At 51.0% G+C, this 22,008-nt stretch overlaps 1 protein-coding gene and 1 pseudogene across 1 annotated transcript in view; one reads left to right on the forward strand and one right to left on the reverse strand.

Moving 5' to 3' along the window:
* Window positions 1-1,693: 1,693 nt before the first annotated feature.
* Window positions 1,694-22,008, reverse strand: part of GGT5 (gamma-glutamyltransferase 5) — a 25,369-nt gene continuing 5,054 nt past the window's right edge. Inside the window, exons 2-12 of the mRNA XM_067014628.1 lie at window positions 9,559-9,689; window positions 9,152-9,247; window positions 8,436-8,631; window positions 7,691-7,848; window positions 6,891-7,037; window positions 5,891-6,027; window positions 5,369-5,559; window positions 4,884-4,990; window positions 4,626-4,744; window positions 4,370-4,480; window positions 1,694-2,155 (exon numbers count right to left, since the gene is read on the reverse strand). Coding sequence (XP_066870729.1) covers window positions 2,009-2,155; window positions 4,370-4,480; window positions 4,626-4,744; window positions 4,884-4,990; window positions 5,369-5,559; window positions 5,891-6,027; window positions 6,891-7,037; window positions 7,691-7,848; window positions 8,436-8,631; window positions 9,152-9,247; window positions 9,559-9,689 — 1,540 coding nt within the window. The 3' untranslated portion in view covers window positions 1,694-2,008. The remainder of the gene's footprint in view (window positions 2,156-4,369; window positions 4,481-4,625; window positions 4,745-4,883; window positions 4,991-5,368; window positions 5,560-5,890; window positions 6,028-6,890; window positions 7,038-7,690; window positions 7,849-8,435; window positions 8,632-9,151; window positions 9,248-9,558; window positions 9,690-22,008) is intronic.
* On the forward strand, window positions 13,882-14,707 carry LOC131742761 (small ribosomal subunit protein eS8 pseudogene; annotated as a pseudogene).

A 22,008-nucleotide genomic window follows, 5' to 3' on the forward strand; every position in this document is an offset into this window, starting at 1 on the left:
TATATCTTTTTCAAAGATCTGTTCTTCTGACTTCAAATTTATCAATTTCTGCTTCAGTTGTTACTAAATTCTTCCTCTTGCCTTCCTTACTGTTCTGATTGTTCTTTTACTAACTTTGTATGTTAGATACTTTATTTGTTTTGATTATTATTAATGTAACTATTTAAGGCAGTATATTTTCCTCTGAGCCCTGCTTTAGCTATATTCTGTGGGGGCTGATCTGTATTGATGTGAATGTTATTTTGAAGATACCGCTTTGATTTCTTCTGTGTAACAAGATGTTTAAAGAGGCTGTAAGAGTTGCTAACTGGGCTGGGAATGCATCTTGGTTGGCATTGCTTGTGGTCCAGGAGGGATGTGGGCAGGGGCCGGGCAAGTAACCTAGGGTGGGATGAGCAGGGAGCGAGAGGAATGGGCTTCCTCCAGGGGCCCCCAGGAGCCAAGGAGGGCTCTGTGTGGCCTCATGGCAGGATCAGGTATGCATTTTCTAAGGCTCATCACTGTCATGAGTAGGGAGTGGATTGAGGCTGTGGCAGCGGCAAGGAGGCAGAAAGGGACAAAGAGATGGAACCAAGGCCAAGCCACGCAGATGGAGGGAGAGGACTGGGTGACTATCATGGAGGGGGAAGAAGGGGGCACCGGAGAACTTCCGGCTGCCTCAGAGCTGGCTTCTGGTTGGGTGTGTTGAGTCCAAGGTGTCTGTGGATCCCAGGTGCTCTGGAGGTGGGAGGTGGGTGGGTGGGTGGGTGAGTGGGTATGTGAGTCTGACGGTCCAGAAACCTGGGCTAGAGCCTGGGCGGGGACCCATCAGCTCACAAGTGGTAACTGAGGCTCCAGGGGTCGGTGAGAGTCCCAGGGATGGCAGAGGGTGAGTAAGGAGTGCAGGGACACCGTTATCATGCTATGGGGATGCAGCTGGGAGGCACTGCGGCGAGGGTTTCTATTGTCCGAAGGCCCTCAGTGTGTAGTGCTCTGTCCCAGCAGGCACAGGAGCAACACCCAACCCGTCCTGTGCGACTGAACTCCGGGCAGAATGGGAAGTGATGGATCTGTAGTGGCGCCCTTCCAGGAGGAGGTACGCCCCTGTGGGATGTTTGGGGTGAAACAGGAACTCTCAGTGCTCCCAGGACTCAACATGGGGCAGGACCCCCTCAGGGAGGGTGGCACACCCAGGAGCTGGCAAAGCCATCCACAGTGGCTGGGGGCTTGTGGGTCTCAATCGGGGGTGGTTTGGTGACTGGCTGTGGGGGTGGGGTGATGCTGCATCTAGCAAGGGGAGGCCAGGGATGCTGCTCCACCACCTACAGTGCGTGGACAGCGCCGCCGCAAAGAATGACTCACCCAAAATGTCAAGAGTGCTGAGGGTGAGAACATGTTGGAGTTGGGGGCTGGGGAGGGCTTAGGTCTCGCTTCATCCAGCCTTTTCCTGGCACAGAGGACAAGTTCCAGGACGGGCCTGGGCCAAGGACCCCCAGGAGCCAGGGACAGGTGCCCCCAGGCCACACCCCTGCCTTCCTCCTCACGGGTGGGTCCAGGCAGCCATGTGCGGAGCCCCAGCAAGTGTCCAGGGGCGGCCTGGAGAAGGCCCAGCCCGTGTCTGGTTTCCCTGGCTCCGTGGTGGTGTGTATGGAGGGCTGCAGCTTACTGCACGTGCTTTCTGAAGGTCCCCTCCCCACCTCGACCCTGAATCAGGCATGGTGCAGCCTCTTCTTTAATCTTGGACTGGAAGATACACAGGTGGGGAATGGGGCTTCGGGGAGCGGGGGCACAGTCCTGGGTGAGAGGCCTGGGGAGGTTGGAGGGGTCAGGGCAGGGCCACAGGGGGTCTGGGAGGGGAGGACTCGGCCTCCACAGCCGTCCATCTGCTGGGCTGTCCCCACCTCTTGAAGCCCCAGGCTGACCATCCAGCCAAGGGGTCCAGATTCTGCCGGAGCCCTTGGTCCCATGGACCAGGCCAACCTGGATGCGTGCTGGGCAGGATCCCAGCTCTGGGGAGGGAGCAGCCTCTTTAGTAGCCTGAGGGCTCCCCACCCTTCCTGGGGTCCGCTGCAGCGTGCACACAGGCCCCGTCCTGGGACACGGCCTGGACCACGTTCAGGAAAACGGGCCTCTCGGTCTGGTTCTGGCCCCGGTACTGGAGCCCCTTCTTCACCTCCTGGAGAGGAGAGAAGGCTGGTCATGGAGGGGCTGGGACCCAGGCCGGGAGCTGAGGACCCTGGCCGAGGAGGCAGGCCTGGCAGGGGCAGTCTGGGAGAGGATAGAGGGGCGCTGGACGCAGCCATGTCTGCAGGCATGGAGTCTATGGCCTCCCACTCCAGAGGCCCCAGAGGAGAAGCCTGGGTTCCAGGGGATATGACAGGAGGACATCGCCCGAACTAGAAGGAAGCTGAGATGCAGGTTCACTTCTGTCCTGGATCAAGGACACCAGGGGCCCTCAACATGACAACCAAGGAGTCCAAGGGCTTCTGTGGAGAAGATAGCTTTCAACGTTTTGAGGACCTTGAAAGCAAAGTCTTCTAGAAGGCAGACCTTGGGCCCTTTGGAGTCCCAGGTCACCCATACATAAGAAGGGCCCAACTCAACATCTGGCTCCTGCCCTGGAGAGGAGGAATGGCCCTGGTGCCAGCATTGTTGGCGGCTTAGGACCTGCCATCTCAACACCAGCATGAGAAGACGGGGGTCCCAGACTCTCCAGGGCCCCACTGGTGGAGGAGTCAGCTGGAGGCTTCTGAACACCCATGAGTCCAAGGACGTGGACCCCAGGCTACAGGCACCAGCAGTCCCCAAGGGTGAGGCACTCCGAGCATGGGCTGTAAAGGCTCAGGTCTGAGACGGTGAGTGTGTGGAATTGGAGGGCATCAGGGCCCAGGGGTTGGTGTCTGAGGGCCTGAGTACCTTGCCTCGGGGCCTGGTCCCCACACTTGCCAGTCTGCAACTCTTCACACAGATCCTGGCACGTAGAGACCTGTGTTACTCAGGCCCCCCATTCCCACTTAAGGCCAAGGACCCCTGCCCACCAGGGCCCTCAGTTCCAGGTACCCTGCAGTCCCCAGGACCAGGGCCTCCAGGACCTGAGTCACAGGTACGGAGAGGTCTGCAGGTGCTATGGCCTTGGGTGTATCTCTGCCTGACGCGCTAATTACCTAGTGTCCTTAGGGTGGAAGGCCCAGCTCGTCACAGTCACGGCAGGACCTGTGGTCCTCGGAGACTGTTCCTTAGGGTCATAGTGGCCAAACTCCAAGGCCTTGAGGAACAAGGACCCTCCTGGCCTCAGGCCTGGGCCTTGGCTCTGAGGGCCCTTGGAGACTCAAGGTCTCCACCCAGTGCCTCAGGTGTTCTCCATGGGAGGCCCTGACCTGTGTGGCCAACACTCTAACCTTCTAGGGAGCTGAGGGCCGTGGGCTTGGGGTTTTCTGGATTCCAGCCTGTCAGGTCCAAATTCTCAGAGTTGAGGTCCTTGGAGAATGGTGTTCACAGAGTAAAGACCTTCAGTCGAGGTCACGGAGAAGGGCCTAAGAGGATGAGTCTTGGGAGAGCATCAAGTCCTCCTGCCACGGGGAGGACCCTGCACAGGGAGGGAGGGAGGCTGGGAGGACGGGCCTCGGACTCTGAGAGTTTGGGCCTGACGGGCTGAGGTCCTTAGTCTCCAGGCTCAAAGACCAAGGTTCTCAGGACTACACACCCCCTTGGACTCAAGGCCCCTCACTCTGTGGTCCTCAGAATTTCAAGGGCCCTGGGAGGTGGCCTTGAGACCAGAGAAGCTTAGGAAAGGCAGCTTTGATGACCTTGAACCCCAGCTGCTTGAATGGACCCTGGGCATGAAGTTTGGAGTGGGCCCTAGTGAGGGCATCTGCCAGCCCAGAGACCTTCCAAGGAGGCCAGCTACCTGCCCAGGCAGAGGAGAGGGGCTGGGAGTCCCACAAGAGAATTCATCTCCTGGGCCTGCTTGTGTGGGGAACCAAGAACCCAGTGCCCTGGAGGGAAATCCCTCTGCAGACTCCCAGGAATAATAGACTCCTTTCGAAGTAAACCCACAGAGAAAAGCTGCAGATCACACAAGGAAGCAGATCACCATGAGGGAGAGTCTGAGAGGCCTCAGCTGGGGAAAGTAGCTTCCGGAGAGAATGGCCCAGAAAGATCAGGGACCAAGGTGCAGGGGAGTTCATTCTGGGAGTCACGTGAACAACAAACACCCTGTCCCCTGCCGCAGAGACCAGCCGCCTGTTGCCTCCCCCATGGAGCTTCTCAACTCCTGGTGGCCCCCAAAGCCGAAGTGCACTGGGCACACTCAAAAGCTGAGGCCCCACCAGGGGCTCTGAAGGCAAGTGCTGAGGCATCCGCCTAGAGGTGGCTTGGCCCACGGCCTCACCTGGCTGAAGCTGGGCTCGTACTCTACCCGGCCCTTGCTGTCCACATGCAGGATGGGGGCCGCAATGGCAGCTTGCAGGTCAAGGCCCAGCCACAGCTTGTTCATGATGGCCTGGTGGGGGAGAGAAGGATGCAGGCAGGAAGGGAGGGAGGGGCACCAGCCACCCTCCCCAACCCCTCCCAGAACAGGGCCGCCCAGCCAGGACAACAGGGCGGCCCAGTGAGGGCACGTTCCATCCAGGAGCCCCCAGACTCACCTGGGCCACAGCAGAGATGATGAGCTCCCCGCCAGCCCCACCGATCACCAGCTTCGACCCCTGGGCTGCGTTGACCAAGATGGAGGGGACCATGGATGACGGGGGCCGCTCACCTGGAACTGGAGGCCGGACGGGTATCAGTGCAGCCTCGCTTCTGAGCCAGCACCCCCTGGGGCTGCCTCCTCCATTCCTGTCTCTTTGCTGGGCCTGCCTGGCCTTCCCGCCTTCCCTCCTCTCGCCCGGAGGCACTGTGCTCACCAGGAGGTGGGGTGACTCCGGAGCCCCGCGGGTGCCTCCAGCACAGGTCCAGGAGCTCGTTGTTGAGGATGATGCCCGTGCGCGGTGAGTACACCATGGCTCCAAAGCTGTGGACAGAGGTAGAGCTGGGCGCGGGCCGTGGGCTCCCAACACACATGGGCTGTGCCCCAGCCCTCCAGAAGCCCCTCGTTTCAGCAGCTGCCCTCCAGTATCCTGGAACTGCTCTTCCCTCCCTGGCCCTGCCCCCCACCATGGCATCCTCCTGGTTGTAAGACCCGTCCTCATCCTGGCTCAGGGTCACCCCATCAGCAGCCTTTTCGGCCAGAGGTGTCAGCGTGTAGGACCCTTTTGACACAGGAAAGGGAAAAACAAGGTACCACTCGATGGACACAGCCAGGGAGGTGCTGGAAGGCCAGGCTGGGGTTGGAGGGCTGAGGTCTAGGGAATGGAGTGGGGCCTGCCCGCCTGCCCCCAGCCCCACGTACGGCGTATTGATGGTGCTGGTGGCAGACACAGCGCTGCCATCCTCCCCCAGCACGGATACGTGGGCCGTGCCCATCCTGTGGCTCCAGGTCCCGGCCAGGCTGTAGTGGCTGAGCTGGTGGTCACCCCGGGTGTCGATCTGCTGGTGGATGTGCTGGGCCAGAGCCTCCCCCAGCAGGTCCTGGGAGGCGTTCTGGGGTGGGCAGACAGGTGACGAGGTCAGTGAGAGGTCAGGTGGGGTCACAGAGCAGAAGGTCCCCTAAGGGTGTCAGAGACGCAGCGCCACCACTGCCCTCCCGTACCTGCCCCTCCAGGGCTCCCTTCAATACCCAGACTGCTGCACCCTCCCTGTTCTGGGCCACTTCCAGGCCATCCTGTTCTAGAACCAACTGTGTACACATCCCTCCAGCCTCACCCGCCAGGCTCTCAGGGTCTGTGGACGGAGCACCCATTGGCCTGACCCTCCCTTCATGCTGAGCCCTGGGGCAGGGAAGGGGGCTCTCCACCAGCTCAGGGTACCTCACCTGGACCTCCGGGTGGCTTCGAGGGTCCCACAGCCGCCACCTCTGCCCCCTAGCAAACTTGAGCGTCTCCACGAGGTGATGGTACAAGTTCACCCTCCCCTCAGGCCTGGCCACCGACTCCGCGGAAAAGTTGAACCCTGGGGAGGGGGTGGGCGCAGGTGGGGGTCATCCTGTGTAGTGGGTTGAGAAAGATTTGTCCATGTCCTAATTCCCAGAACCTGTGAATACTACCTTATATGGAAAAAGAGTGAATATTACCTTGTATGGCAAATGTGTGATTAAATTAAGAATCTTGAGAGGAGCAGATTATCCTGGATTATCCAGGTGGGTGCTAAATGTAATCACATATATCCTTATAAAACAGACACAAAGAAGAGGGAGGCCGTGTGACCACAGAGGCTGAAATTGCAGGGATGCAGCCACAAGCCTAGGAATGCCAGCAGCCGCCAGAAGCTGGAAGAGGCAAAGAACAGATTCTCCCCCAGGCCCCCAGGAAGGAATGTGGCCCTGCAGACACCCTGATTTTGAACTTCTGGTCTCCAGAACTATGAGAGAATAAATTTCTGTTGTCTGAACCACCAGGTTTTGGTAATTTGTGATACTTTGTTACGGCGGCCACAGGCAGCATCAGGCAGCCCCAGCCCTGGATGCTGCCAGGACTCCCCCTCACCCCGCAACGCCCCTGCAGGCTGCAATAGGCTGGGCCTCAGCCCTAGCTGCACACACTGGACCGGTAGCTCACCACCTGCAGAGCCACCGCACCTGTGCCCTGCACCGGGGTCACCTGGGGGCACTTAGTGGGTAGATGACAGCAGACCCTTCAGCGGAGCCAGGTGTGGGCCACACCGGAGGCCAGCTCTAAAACACACCGTCCTGGCCCACTCCTCAGCCCCATCTTCAGCGTCTGAGGAGGGGGCTGAGCTGGAGGAGGCAGTGGCTACCCAGAGCCTGGCTGGGCCTGGAATTCAGTTCAGGGGTGCCAGGCTCCTGGGGACCTCACCTTTGAGCACGTTGAGGACAAAGCTGAGAATCGCGCCCCCTGCAGGCGGTGGCGGTGAGTACAGAGTGTAGTTCCCCAGGGTCACCTCCAGGGCATCCACCACCTCAGGCCGGAATGATGCCAGGTCCTCCGGAGTCAGCCGGCTGCCTGGGGTGAGACAGAGGGCTCCATGTACAGATGGGGAAACGAGGTGCAGAGTGTTAGCCAGGGACCTTGGTTCACACAGTGGGGGCCCCCCTCATTCCCTAGTCTTCCAGGCCCAGAGGGGTGGTGCTGGGCCTGTGGGCAGTGGCCTCAGGGCTGGGTGGACAGAGGCCAGGGATGGGAAGTTTGGAGGGGAGAGTGGGAGAAGGTGGGGGAGGCAAGCTGGCCTCTGAGAGACTGAGGGTGGCCAACTCCAGGCCCAGGAGCACCCCCGCAGCCACCGATAGCTCCTGTCTCATGGCCCTAACCCTCAGGGCCCTGCTCCTTGGGGGCTTTGACTGCAAGGTCTCTGAGACCAGCAGTGGGCAGGACTGGGGCAACGGCCTCTCCAAGCCCTGGGAGCAGCTGACCCCCTCTCAGGGGGAGGGAGAGGGGAGGGGAGGGAGAGGGGAGGGGAGGGAGAGGGGAGGGAGAGGGGAGGGGAGGGGAGGGAGAGGGGAGGGAGAGGGGAGGGGAGGGGAGGGGAGGGGAGGGGAGGGGAGGGGAAGGGAGGGGAGGGGAGGGGAGGGGAGGGGAGGGGAGGACCCACCCTCAGGCCTGGCGCCCAGACCCCTCTTTCTCTGGCAGAACGGGGCTGTGGGGCCTCACATGCTGACCTTCCTTGGCAATGTCCTCCAGCAGCATCTGGCCCAGCCTCCCTGTGTAGAGGGCCTCTGCACCTTCTGCAGCCACGGTCTCCAGGGTGGTAGCCAGCGCGGGCCACGGGAGTGGGTCGTGAGGACTCAGGGGTTCTGTCCCATTGAAGAAGAGCTGCCTGGGGGGTGGGGGACGGCCTCAGGCTGAGGCCAGGTCCTGGAGGGCAGCCACACTTCTGCAGGGACCCTACAGGGAAGGAGTCCTGGTCCGGGGTCCTGAGGGGCTGCAGTGGACATGGGGGCAGATTCTCCAGGATTGGGTGGGGCTGACACCCTTTCATGTCTCTCATCACCCAGGCCCAGGGAGGACGCGCCCCCCCCCCCATGCCAAAACGGCATCCACCGAGGACCTGACACCTGGCACTCCTCCTGGTCGGTGGGCTGCCCGGGCGGGCGAGTGGGGTGGCCAAAGCCCTCCCGCCAGCCCAGAGAGGGGGGGCGGGAGGGCAGGGCCCAAATCTGTGCCCTGGGAGCCCCATCACTTTGGCATAAACTCTCTCTGGCCTGAGCCCTCTGATGAGGTTCTGCCACGTGGAACTGGAGGTCTCTGAGCTGAGACAGTGACATACTGGCCATACAGGGCCTCAGCCCCCAGAAGGTTGATCCTCTGGCTGGAGGAGGGGCTGAGGAGGGGCGGGGCTGAGGAGGGGCGGGGCTGAGGAGGGGCGGGGCTGAGGAGGGGCCCTGGACCCCCATGGGAGCTCACCTCAGAGACGATGCATGCAGGGAAGGGCGCAGGTAGCTGCTGTGCAGGAAGCGGCTGAGGACGTGGGGCACGTGGAGGCCCCCCTGGAGCAGCGCGATGGTGGGCCCGAAGAGCTGCGCCCAGGGCAGGTGGCCATGGCGCCTGTGGGCCTCAGCGTAGCCGCGGAGCTCCCCAGGCACCCCGATCCACTGGGCACCTGCACGGCACAGGTGTCACGCCCCTGCCCCTGGGCCGGCCGCCTTGGCTCCTGGGGGCTCTCTGTCACTCCACACTTGGTTGCCTGTACCCCCAGCCATGGAAGCCAGAGTGAGCCTTCTGGAGCCCACCTGGGACCACGGCCCTCCCCACTTACACCTCCGTGCCTCCCCACTGCCCTCTGCACAAAGTCCATGGCCCAGGCCTGTGGGACCCAGAAAAACTGGCCCCATCCCCGCCCACCACCACCAGTCCCCCAACACGTCTCCACTGAACCCTCCAGGCCTTCGGCTGAGGTGGTCCTTCTGCTTGGATCGTCCCTCCCAACTCAGAGAGCCCTCCTCTGGGAAAACCCGGGGAGTCAGGACCTCCACAGGGGCTCCCCATCCCCAGCTGCCACCCTTCAGTGCCAGGGTGGTTCAGCCGTCCATGAGGGGCGCTGCCCCTTCAGGGTGGGGGATTCTCCCCATCTGTCCAGTGGTCTGGTGGGATGGAAGCGGGTGGCCCCTCTAGGGTCTCACCTGTGCCCAGGGGCTGGGCCTGCTTGCACTGGTCCAGCAGACCCGGGACGTGGCTGGCGGGTACCGTCTCCCTGGCGTTGATGACCTCCACCTTCCCTGGAGTTGGGCAGGGCGTGTGGGGCGTCAGGGGCACCCCGGTGGCTGCCAGGCCTCACTGCACACTAATAGTCCCCCTCGGACAGCCCCGGCCCTGCTCTGGGCCTCAGTTTCTCTCTCTGTACCATGAACTGGCCTCTGTGCTAACACTTGGTTTAGGCTTTGCAGAGGTTGGGGGGCACCAAGAGACCCAGGAAGGGGCGTGGGTGGACAGGGCAGGTCAGCCATACACTCAGGTGGTCTAAAAGCACCTCACTGTTAGCACCTGTGAATGAGCCCATCCTTCCCACGGGGGTCCCGTATGGACTCACCTGTGGACGCATTGTAGATAGTGAAGATGACCCCTCCACCCAGGCCCATGCTCTGGGGGTTGACAACCCCGGTGCAGACCAGAGCCGCGATAGTGGCATCCACGGGTGAGCCGTGCTGCTGGAGGATGGCTCTAGGGAACATGGCACAGAGTAAGTGGCCTGGCTCCCCTGCCCTGGCCTCCTGACCTGGGCTGCTCTGCTAGCATTCACTGGAGAATGGGGACAGGTGGGTGGCCTGCCTGCTGCCACCAAACCGCAGGTTAGTTCTGAGACCACACCGGGCTGCCCCCTCAAGTCCAGCCACTCACCGGTGTACAGCACTCTACAGATTGCAAATTGTGATGCCATTTACACTGCCCCTGGCTGTATATAAGGTGCTTCTCAGTTTACAAAGTGCTCCAGCTGCCATTATTCCCTAGGTCCTCCCAGAAGCAGTGGCTCATTTACAACAGGCAGAACCAGGCTCAGGCCAGCCCCTCCGTCCCTCCTGGCAGCGCTGGGAGCCTAGCCTGTCAGATACCACTCCTCATCTCACTGGGGACACACTGGCCCAACTCCTTCAAGACTGGACTTTTTCAAGTGACCCCGGGATCCTGCCCTGCCATCCGGCCTTAGGGCTTGGGCTGATGGGTTCCACAGCCCCTCCCAGGGCCCCACAGTCTGTGGGAATGCTCTCAGGCCTCAGTCTCCCCATCTGTCCATGGGCAGCGAGCGGTGAACCCTTCAGCTCCTAGGTGCTGGTCAGACTGGCCTGTGCCGAGGAAATGCCCATCTCCGTGGGGCACAGCCCTGCACAGCTCACTGGGGGCTGCCTCTTCCCTCACAGCCAGGAATCCTCCCCAGCACCTCAAGGTCACAGATGTGAAACCAAGGCCCAAAGAGGGGCTGGGCCTGGGTCCCCTTCCCCCGCCACTGACCCCAGCACCTTCTCAGCTCAGGCACACTGATCCGACCACTCCATACTGGGCTCACCCCTCCCCGGAGCAACATATCCCAGCTCTGGGCCCACATGTGGGCACCACATGGACACAGGTAATCTTGGAATGGGAAAGAGGGCATGAAGCCAGAAGTATGAAAGAACTAAATTTCTACATCCAGGCACAGAGAAACACACATTTTAATTAGAATAAAACACCATAAACAAAGAAAAAAGACAAACTGGAAAAAACAATTTTAAATTCCCATCACAAAGGCCGCATCTCACTTGACCTCGGAAGTGCTTTCCGCACTAGGCTTTCAGTACCCCCACCTACCATGTTCCGGTTTTCCTCCCACCACCCCAACCTCAGGATGTCGGAGGCCCCAGGCTCAGTCCTTGGTCCTGGTGCATCTATGTCCTCCCCCAGATGAGCTGATCCAGGCTCAGGGCTTAAAATACAACCTCTGTGCTCATGAACCCCAAATTTGATCTCCCCTCAACTCCAGGCACTTATCCCCAGCCATCCACAGGCTACCTCCCCTAGGCATCTAAGGGGTATTTCACTCTTGACATGACCTAAACTGCACTTTTTCCTTCCCTCCCACCTCTGCCCCCCAAACTGCTCCTTTCTTAGTCATCATGATCCTAGAAAAGGACACAACCATTCACCCTCAGGCCATAAACCTCAGAGTCGTCCTTGATTGGTCACTTTCTTTCATCCCCATATCCAAAGGCCAATCCTACCTGTTAGTTATACCTCCAAAATATACCTAGATTGCAATCCTTTCTCATCACCTCCTCCACTACACCACCACCCTGGTCTAAGACACCAGCATCTCTCACCTGGGTTACTGTAACAGTCTCCTATCTGGTCCCCTGCATCTGCCTTGCTCCCATAGGTTTTTTAAAAAATAATCTGTTAACATGTAAAGCAGACATCCTAGTAATGAAAGACTAAACAATTCAGACCAAACTTCCACAGACAACTAGAAAAGCCAGACAAATAGAAAACATCTGCTCAAGGGCATCAGAAGCAGGAGAGAAATACAGGCCTCCGAGTGAGAGGAGCCTGGCTTTTGGAGCCGCTTTTCCCCTCCAGACAACTGCCAGTCCTGGAAGAGGAGGCTGAATGGCCAAGCAGGGCTTCTGACATCCTCCAGTGCCTGGGGCTGGGTGTGCTGGGGGACCACACCTGGGGACAGGTCCTCACTCCAAGTAACAGTCAACTAGATAACAGAGCAGCTCTTACAAGCACGGCGGCCCAGCTTCAGATGATCTCAGCCACTCAAACTGGATTAAGGTGATCCCAGAATGTTGGTATCCTAGGCCTCAAATTATTATTATTTTTTAACAGATCTTTATTGGAGTATAACTGCTTCACAATACTGTGTTAGTTTCTGTTGCACAACAAAGAGAATCAGCCATATGCATACACATGTTCCCCCCATATCCTCTCCCTCTTGAGCCTCCCTCCCATCCTCCCTATCCCACCCCTCTAGGTCATCACAAAGCACGGAGCCGATCTCCCTGTGCTACGCTGCTGCTTCCCACCAGCGAACTATTTTACATTCGGTAGTGTATATATGTTGATGCTACTCTCACTTCCCCCTAGCTTCGCCCTCCCACCCCATGTCCTCAAGTCCATTCTCTGTGTCTACCTCTTTATTCCTGCCCTGCAACTAGGTTCATCAGTACCATTTTTTTTTTTTTTTAGATTCCATATATATGCGTTAGCATACGGTATTTGTTTTTCTCTTTCTGACTTACTTCACTCTGTAAGACATACTCCAGGTCCATCCACCTCACTACAAATAACTCAATTTCATTTCTTTTTATGGCTGAGTAATATTCCATTGTATATATGTGCCACATCTTCTTTATCCATTCATTTAGGTTGGTTCCATGTCTTGGCTATTGTAAATAGTGCTGCAATGAACATTGTGGTGCATGTCTCTTTTTGAATTATGGTTTTCTCAGGGTATATGCCCAGTAGTGGGATTGCTGGGTCATATGGTAATGCTATTTTTAGTTTAATGAACCTCCATACTGTTTTGCATAGTGGCTGTATCAACTTACATTCCCACCAACAGTGCAGGAATGTTCCCTTTTCACCACACCCTTTGCAGCCTCTATTGTTTCTAGATTTTTTGATAATGGCCATTCTGACTGGCATGAGGATACCTCATTGTAGTTTTGATTTTCATTTCTCTAATAATTAGTGACGTTGAGCATTTTTTCATGTGCCTCTTGGCCAGCTGTTTGTCTTCCTTGGTGAAATGTCTATTTAGGTCTTCCGCCCATTTTTTAACTGGATTGTTTGTTTTTTTGATATTGAGCTCCATGAGCTGTTTGTATATTTTGGAGATTAATCCTTTGTTGTTTCATTTGCAAATATTTTCTCCCATTCTGAGGGTTGTCTTTTTGTCTTATTTATGATTTCCTTTGCTGTGCAGAAGATTTTAAGTCTAATTAAGTCCCATTTATTTTTGTTTTTATTTCCATTACTCTAGGAGGTGGGTCAAAAAAGATCTTGCTGTGGTTTATGTCAAAGAGTGTTTTTCCTATGTTTTCCTCTAAGAGTTTTATAGTGTCTGGTCTTACATTTAAGTCTTTAATCCATTTGGAGTTTATTTTTGTGTATGGTGTTAGGTAGTGTGCTAATTTCATTCTTTTACATGTAGTTGTCCAGTTTTCCCAGCACCACTTATTGAAGAGGCTGTCTTTTCTCCATTGTATGTTCTTGCCTCCTTTGTCATAAATTAGGTGCCCATATGTGCACGGGTTTATCTCTGGGCATTCTATACTGTACCACTGATCTATATTTCTGTTTTTGTGCCAGTACCATACTGTCTTGATTACTGTAGCTTTGTGGTATGGTTTGAAGTCGGGACACTTGATTCCTCTAACTCCGTTTTTCTTTCTCAAGATTGCTTTGGCTATTCGGGGTCTTTTGTGTTTCCATACGAATTGTAAGATTTTTTGTTCTAATTCCGTGAAGAATGCCATTGGTAGTTTGATAGGGATTGCATTGAATCTGTAGATTGCTTTGGGTAGTATAGTCATTTTCACAATATTGATTCTTCCAATCCAAGAACATGGTATATTTCTCCATCTGTTTATGTCATCTTTGATTTCTTTCATCAGTGTTTTATAGTTTTGTGAGTACAAGTCTTTCACCTCCTTAGGCAGGTTTATTCCTTGGTATTATATATATATTTTTGCAATGGTAAATGGGAGTGTTTCCTTAATTTCTCTTCCTGATTTTTCATTGTTGGTGTATAGGAATGCCAGAGATTTCTGTGCATATAGGCCTCAAATTATTTCTAAAAAGTTTTAACAATCTTTATACACGCTCGCTAGTACTCTAAAAAGGACTAAGCCCTCTTTCCAGCCAGTGCTGAGCAATGGGCATCTCTCAGGACAACTGGCACAAGCACCACAAGACCTAGGGCAAAAGGAAGCCCTACAACCAGAAGCGGAAGTGTGAGCTGGGATGCCCCACTGCCAACACCAAGACTGGTCCCCGCTACAGACACACAGTCCGCATGTGGGGAGACAACAAGAAGTACCGGGCCTTGCGGCTGGACGTGGGGAACTTCTCCTGGGGCTCGGTGTGCTGTACACGCAAGACAAGGATTACTGATATTATCTACAATGCATCCAATGATGAACTGATCCATACCAAGACCCTGGTGCAGAATGGCATCATGCTCACCAATAACACACAGTACCCACAGTGGTACAAGCCCCACTATGCCCTGCCCCTGGGCCGCAAGAAGGGGCCAAGCTGACTCCTGAGGAGGAAGAGACTTTAAACAGAAAACAATCAAAGAAAATTCAGAAGAAATATGAAGAAAGGAAGAAGAAAGCCCAAATCAGCAGTCTTCGAGAGCAGGGGTCCCCAGCGGTCTGCAACCTATTGGGAACTGGGCCGCACAGCAGGAGATGAGCAAGCAAAGCTTCATCTGCTCCTCCCCATCACTCGCATTACTGCCTGAACCATCTCCCCACTACCACCGCCCCGGTCCATGGAAACACTGTCTTCCACGAAACCAGTTCCTGGTGCCAAAAAGCTTGGGGACCACTGTTCTAGAAGAGCAGTTCTAGCAGGGCAAGCGTCTTGCATGCATCACTTCAAGACCAGGCCATTGTGGTCAAGCAGATGGCCTTTGTGCTCGAGGACAAGGAGCTGGAATTCTGAGGAATACCAAGGCCCCGAAAAGCAAATAAATCCTCCTCCCTCCTATCTTAGCTCATGTAAAAAAGGTGTTTTTGTTATAAAAAAAAAAAAAGACCAGGCAAACAAGGAAGGAAGACAGCACAAAGCCCAAGGGAAAGCATAGATAATGAAGGAAAAGACCATAGGATCTCCAGATTACGAAGGGTCAGACCTCAGACTTTGAATTACTATATGCAAGGAAATAAAAGACAAGATTAAGAATTTCATCACAGAACTGGCAACTATAAAACATGGTAGGAGCTCAATGCTAACAGGAGATTACCAACAGTTTAAACACAAATTTTCAAAAAAGATTAATTCAATACAAAATATCCAAATTTAACTACAGAGAGAAAAAAGGATAGAATACATAGAAAATAGTTTGAGACATAGGGGAATAAAATAGGTAACCAACAAGGACCTACTGTAGAGCACAGGGAACTATACTCAATATTTTGCAATAACCTATAAAGGAAAAGAATCTGAAAAAGAATATATAACAGAATCACTGTGTTGTATACCTGAAACTAACATGACATTGTAAATCAACTGTACTTCAATTTAAAAAAAAAAGAGAGAGACACACATAGGGGATAAAATAATAAAAAATATATATATCATACAAACTAACCAAGAAAGCTTGTATAACTATATTAATTTCAAACAAAGTAGACTTTTAAAAGAAAATATTATTAGAGATAATGAGGGACATGTTATTATTATAAAAACCTCAATTCAACAAGAAGATATGAAAATATAAATGTATATGCACTTAACAGTTTTTAAATATATGAAGCAAAAATTGGCAGAATGAAAAGAAGAATTAGACAAACATCACAGTGGGAGACGAACACACTTCTCTCAGTAACTGATAGAATAAGAAGAAAAAAAATCTTCTACAGTGAGGCTGCAGAAGATTCGAAGGACATCAGAATAATAAACTGACTGAACTGACATATACATAACACTGCGCTCAATAGCAGTGTTGCACACACGTTCTTTCCCAGAATGCACAGAATGTTTTTAAAAATTGATCGTTTTCTGGACCTTAAAGTCTCAACAAGTTCACAGAAATTAATTAGAAAATCCTCATATATTTGGAAATCAAGACAAACACTACTAAATAACCCATGAAACAAAGAAGACAGTACAATGGAAATTAGAGAATATTTTGAACCAAGAGTAATGAAAATATCATACATCAAAAGCAGTAGGATTGGGCTTCCCTTGTGGTGCAGTGGTTAAGAATCCACCTACCGGGACTTCGTTGGTGGCGCAGTGGTTAAGAATCCACCTGCCAATGCAGGGGACATGGGTTTGAGCCCTAGTCCGGGAAGATCCCACATGCCGTGGAGCAACTAAGCTGTGTGCCACAACTACTGAGCCTGCACTCTAGAGCCCATGAGCCACAACTACAGAGCCCACATGCCACAACTACTGAAGCCCATGCTCCTAGAGCCCATGCTCTGCAACAAGAGAAGCCACTGAAATGAGAAACCTGCGCACCGCAATGAAGAGTAGCCCTTGCTCGCCACAACTAGAGAAAGCCCACACGCAGCAATGAAGACCTAATGCAGCCAAAAATAACTAAATTAAAAAAAAAAAAGAATGCACCTGCCAATGCAGGGGACATGGGTTCAAGCCCTGGTCTGGGAAGATCCCACATGCCTTGGAGCAACTAAGTCTGTGAGCCACAACTACTAAGCCTGCGCTCTAGAGCTCACAAGCCACAACTACTGAGCCTGCATGCCACAACTACTGAAGCCTGCGTGCCTACAGCCCGTGCTCTGCAACAAGAGAAGCCACCGTAATGAGAAGCCTGTGCACCACAACGAAGAGTAGCCCCCACTCACTGCCACTAGAGATAGCCTGCGCGCAGCAACCAAGACCCAACGCAGCCAAAAAATAAATAAATTAAAAAAAAAAAAAAAAAAGCAGGGCTTCCCTGGTGGCGCAGTGGTTGAGAGTCCGCCTGCCGATGCAGGGGACACGGGTTCGTGCCCCGGTCCGGGAAGATCCCACGTGCCGCGGAGCAGCTGGGCCCGTGAGCCATGGCCGCTGAGCCTGCGCGTCTGGAGCCTGTGCTCCGCAACGGGAGAGGTCACGGCAGTGAGAGGCCCGTGTACCGGAAAAAAAAAAAAAAGCAGTAGGGTTATCAGCAATGGTGGGAAGGAAGGGAAGGGGAGACAGTGGGTCTGGGGAACTCCCAGACCACCCACTGGTTCTCACAGGGAAGCCTGGAAGACCAATTAACCCAAGAACCTTTGTGCAGATGAGTTTTACAGATTGAGTTTTTCAGTCTCCAGCTTACGGGTGAGTGAAAGGTGGCCAAGGGAAGTTTGGAGGGTGCCGAGGAGTTCTGGGTCCTGAGAACTCTCCACATGGGGGATCCCATTCTCTCTCCAGAACAGAGCCCTGCACAGAGTGGAAGCCAGTGGGAGGAGAAGTCAGACTGAGCAGGACAGGAACGACAGGGGCAAAGGATAGTGAAGATGTAGATGCTTTCAAAAAGTTATGGAGGGGCTTCCCTGGTGGTGCAGTGGTTAAGAATCCGCCTGCCAATGCAGGGGACACGGGTTTGAGCCCTGGTTCGGGAAGATCCCACATGCCACGGAGCAACTAAGCCCATGTGCCACAACTACTGAACCTGCGCTTTGGAGCCCATGAGCCACAACTACTGACGCCCGTGCGCCTAGAGCCTGTGTTCTGCAGCAAGAGAGGCCACCGCAGCCTGTGCACTGCAATGAAGAGTAGCCCCTGGCTCACCGCAACTAGAGAAAGCCTGTATGAAACAATGAAGACCCAACACAAGCAAAAATAAATAAATAAATTTTTTTTTAAAAGTTAGGGAGGTAGGGAATTCCCTGGCGGTCCAGTGGTTGGGACTGCGTTTTCACTGCCAAGGGCCTGGGTTCAATCCCTGGTCAGGAAACTAAGATCCCACAAGCTGCATAGTGCAGCCAAAAAAAAAAAAAAAACAGCTGTGGAGGTGATCAGAGAAGACAAATACCAGAACGTAGGAGGCCATATATATTTAAAAAATCATTTTGTGAAAACAACAAAAGGAACCAAGAGCCATGATGCTATAAAACTTATTCTGACTTACCTTCTAAACTCAAAGTACAGGAAAACTCATCTTCCTTAAACATGAACAATAAAAGGTATTGAAGCCACACCCCATACAGAGTTGATATAAGGGAAAAAGATAATAAGAATCAGAATAATGTCCCGTGGAGGCATGCCAGAAAGACAAGCCCACAGAGCAGATATAAACTGCAACTTAATATTTTTAAGATGTGCTAAATAAATTAAAAGAATTATAGAAGCAATGAAAGAACAGTATACATTGGAATTAGAAAAACCTTAAAGTAAAGTGGTTGGAGAAGCTGAAGACTTAAAAACCAAAATTATAGAATTCAGGAGAGAATGAAGCATAAAAGAAAAAATTATCAGAAGTGAAGGCTAAACAAGGATAAACACAGAGCCAATACGTATAGAGATACATTAAAAGAAAGATAAGATGAAAAGGGGGAAATTATTTTCAATCAAAAAGAAATGAAGATGGACTTCCCTGGTGGTCCAGTGGTAAAGAATCTGCCTGACAATGCCGGGGGCACAGGTTCGATCCCTGGTCAGGGAATTAAGATACCACACACCGCGGGGCAACTAAGCCTGCGCACCACAACTACTGAGCATGCACGCCTCAACTAAAGAGCCTTTGTGCCACAAACTACAGAGCCCACATGCCCTGGAGCCTGCGTACCACTAGAGAAGAGAAAACCTGCATGCCACAACTAGAGAGAAGCCCACGTGCCGCAATAAAGAGCCCACGCACTGCAACAAAAAGATCCCTCATGCCTCAATGAAGATCCCGTGTGCTGTAACTAAGATCCGACACAGCCAAAAAATAAATTAAATAAATAAATAAATAAATAAATAAATCTTCTTAAAAAAAACAAAGAAAGAGATTTTAAAATACAGATATAAAGAAGATCAAACATACACTTAATAGGAGTCCCAAGGAGGAAATCCAAATCTATGGAACATAATAAAAACTACAATTCAAGGTAACTTTTCTGATTAAAAAAAAATTACTTGTCGAAATCACACTCCACTGCATCGGGAAATCAATTCAGAATAGCCAATATAGAGATGTATTCAAATTAACCTATTAGATATTAATAAAAATTAATAATTATTTGGGCATCTAGGTAAAAAGGACTAAGTCTCTTACAAGAGAAAGAAAATCAGATTGTCATCAGACTTTTCAACATCAATGCTTTATGCCAGAGACAGTGGATTGTTATAATCAATACATTCAAGGGAAGAACATGTGAGCCAAGGATTTTATATCCAGCTAAATTGACCTTCACCTCCAAGGGCCACAGACTGTTATAAACATGCAAGAACTCAGTGAATATTTTCCCCATGAACGCTTCCTGAGAAATCTCATTAAAAAAAACTTCAGACAACTCAAGTAACTGGAAAGACTTTGTCATAAGAAGTGGGACTAAGAATTAAATATATACTGACCAGTAGATCTAAGACTAAAAATGATGGTTATAATGGAAACAGTATAGAGATGGAATGGCTATTGTTCTGAAAATGTAGGTACAGTAGTACAACCATTACAAAAATGGGGTAGGGATGTTGTTTTGAGGGCATGGCTGTTGTCTTTGACTCACAGGCTAAATAACAGATATAATAGATTAAAAAAAAAAAAGACTCCGGCTTTACAGGCCTCCAGTACTGATAAAAGTAAATTTGCCTGTGTTATTGCACATAAAATTGGATGTTATGGATGTGTTAATTGTGTCCATGGAAAATTTACTTTTGATGATTGTATGGACAGAAAATCCATCTGGTGGGAAGAGGGAAAATTAACTGAAAAAAAAAAGGGAGAAACAGCTAAAGCTATTATGAGTTGTGAGGTCTGTTGTGCAGATATAAGAAGAGGGTGGGGTGAGAATGGAAAGGATATATGAAAATAGAAGAAGCTCACTGCTTGATTGATAGGTATTAACTGACAGTAAAAGGATATCCCTTTAGACCCTATGCTGGGAGATGGGAAGAACAGGAGGAAGAAGTTACCAGATAGTTTCAGTATTACTCATAGTGGGGAACAGTATCAGTCAGGGTTCTCAGACAAACAGAACCAATAGAATATACATATAGGGAGAAATTTTTATTTTGAGGACTTGGCTCATGTTATTGTGGAGGCTGGCATGTTCAAAATCTGTAGGGCAGGCCAGCAGGCTATAAATTCAGGGGAAAGCTGATGGTGTAGTCTTGAGTCTGAAATCTGTGGGGCAGGCCAATAAGCTGGAAACCCAGGCAGATTTTAAAATACAGATATAAAGAAGATCAAACATACACTTAATAGGAGTCCCTATTGTCCAAGTCTTGAGGTAGAATTCCTTCTTCTCTGGGGAACCTCAGGTTTTGCTCTTTATGCCTTCAACAGATTGGGTGTGGCCCACCCACATTATGGAGGGCAATCTATCTTACAGTCAACTAATTGTAAATGTGTTTTGTTTTCATTTTTGTTTTGGCCAAGCTACACAGCTTGAGGGATCTTAGTTTCCTGACCAGGGATGGAACCCATGTCCCCTGCAGTGGAAGCACAGAGTCCTAACCACTGGACCACCAGGGAAGTCCTAACTGATTGTGAATGTTAATCACATCTACAAAATAACCTCATGGTCACGTGCAGACTAATATTTGACCAAACAACTGGGGCTGAGCACCATAACCTAGTTGGTACATAAAATTAACCATCAGAGGAGCCAATAGAGAATATTGAAAGAGTAAGAACTAAGAGGATCATATCGTATATATCTAATATTGTTATTATATTTACCATATAACATAATAAAGATATCAACATAGGGCTTCCCTGCTGATGCAGTGGTTAGGAATCTGCCCGGCAGTGCAGCGGACACGGGTTCAATCCCTGGTCTGGGAAGATACCACATGCCACAGAGCAACTAAGCCCGTGCACCACAACTACTGAGCCTGTGCTCTAGAGTCTGCGAGCCACAACTACTGAGCCCATGTGCCACAACTACTGAAGCCCATGCACCTAGAGCCCGTCCTCTGCAACAGGAGAAGCCACCACAATGAGAAGCCTGCACACCACAACGAAGAGTAGCCCCCGCTCGCTGCAATTAGAGAAAGCCCATGCGCAGCAACAAAGATCCAACGCAGACATAAATAAATAAATAAATAGTATTTTTAAAGATATTAATATAATTATAACCATTATAACAAACATATAAACCTTTCTCAGTATCAAAAAGTATATCAGAAAGAGAAAATAAGGGATATATTTGATTATTTTGCAAAAAACAGAAATAATTTTAAAAGAAATAAAGAGAAAAAAGAAAAATATATATATATCTATATACACACACATATGCATTTGAAAAAAGAGAAAAGAAACACAGGAAAAATAAATCCAAAACAAATGAAAATGCTTTCCTCTAAAAGAGAGAATAGGAACAGAATAAAGGTCATATGGATGAGAGTGAGACTTTTGAGAATAACTTTTTATACAGTTCTGACTTGTATTCAGAAAGAAAATTAAACAGAAAGGATGAAAAAGAAAATCCTAAAATTGAATTTTAATTGAAAAAAACTAAGCTAATAGTATATTGAACTGTTAACATAATCACACAGGAAAAAGAACTAAATTAACTGCACATCTTTCATGGGATATATCTTAAGGACTAAAAAAACCTCTGCAAAGACATCTTGAATTTTCCCTAGTAGATTCATTGTTCATAGTGCATTGTTGAAGTAATTCTGAAACTTTTTTGTGAGTACCTGGGGATACAGCAAGTAAGTAAATATATGGACATTGTTGTGAACTTCTCTCATAGTTGCAGAGACAAGACGAGATGGAGAAAGATGCAGAAGACCCCATCATAGTGGATTTGAACTGGAGGTGTCAGAGATTTTACATTTTTTCTTGTTCTGTGCCCTGATACTACCTAGAAGCAATGGCATCTCAATAATAATGAACCCTCTTAGCATCCAGATTTTCATTTCTAAAATACCATTCTCTACCAATTCCTGATTTCAGGTCTGAGGGAATATACGAGTAGATTCTGGAACATTTTGTGTACAAGTCAAGAAAATTCTCTAAGACTGATGGATTCGTGTAAAAGAACATAGATGCTGGCTTAAAGGGGCTCTCACTGGTCAAATTTGTGACAATTTGAGCATCAGAAAGAGTAAAGTGATGGATTATAACATAGTTAACTAAAATAATCCATGAGTCAATAGTAATACTCAAGAATATCTGGGTTGG

The sequence above is a fragment of the Kogia breviceps genome, chromosome 15 (assembly GCF_026419965.1).
Source record: "Kogia breviceps isolate mKogBre1 chromosome 15, mKogBre1 haplotype 1, whole genome shotgun sequence".
Lineage (NCBI taxonomy): Eukaryota > Metazoa > Chordata > Mammalia > Artiodactyla > Physeteridae > Kogia > Kogia breviceps.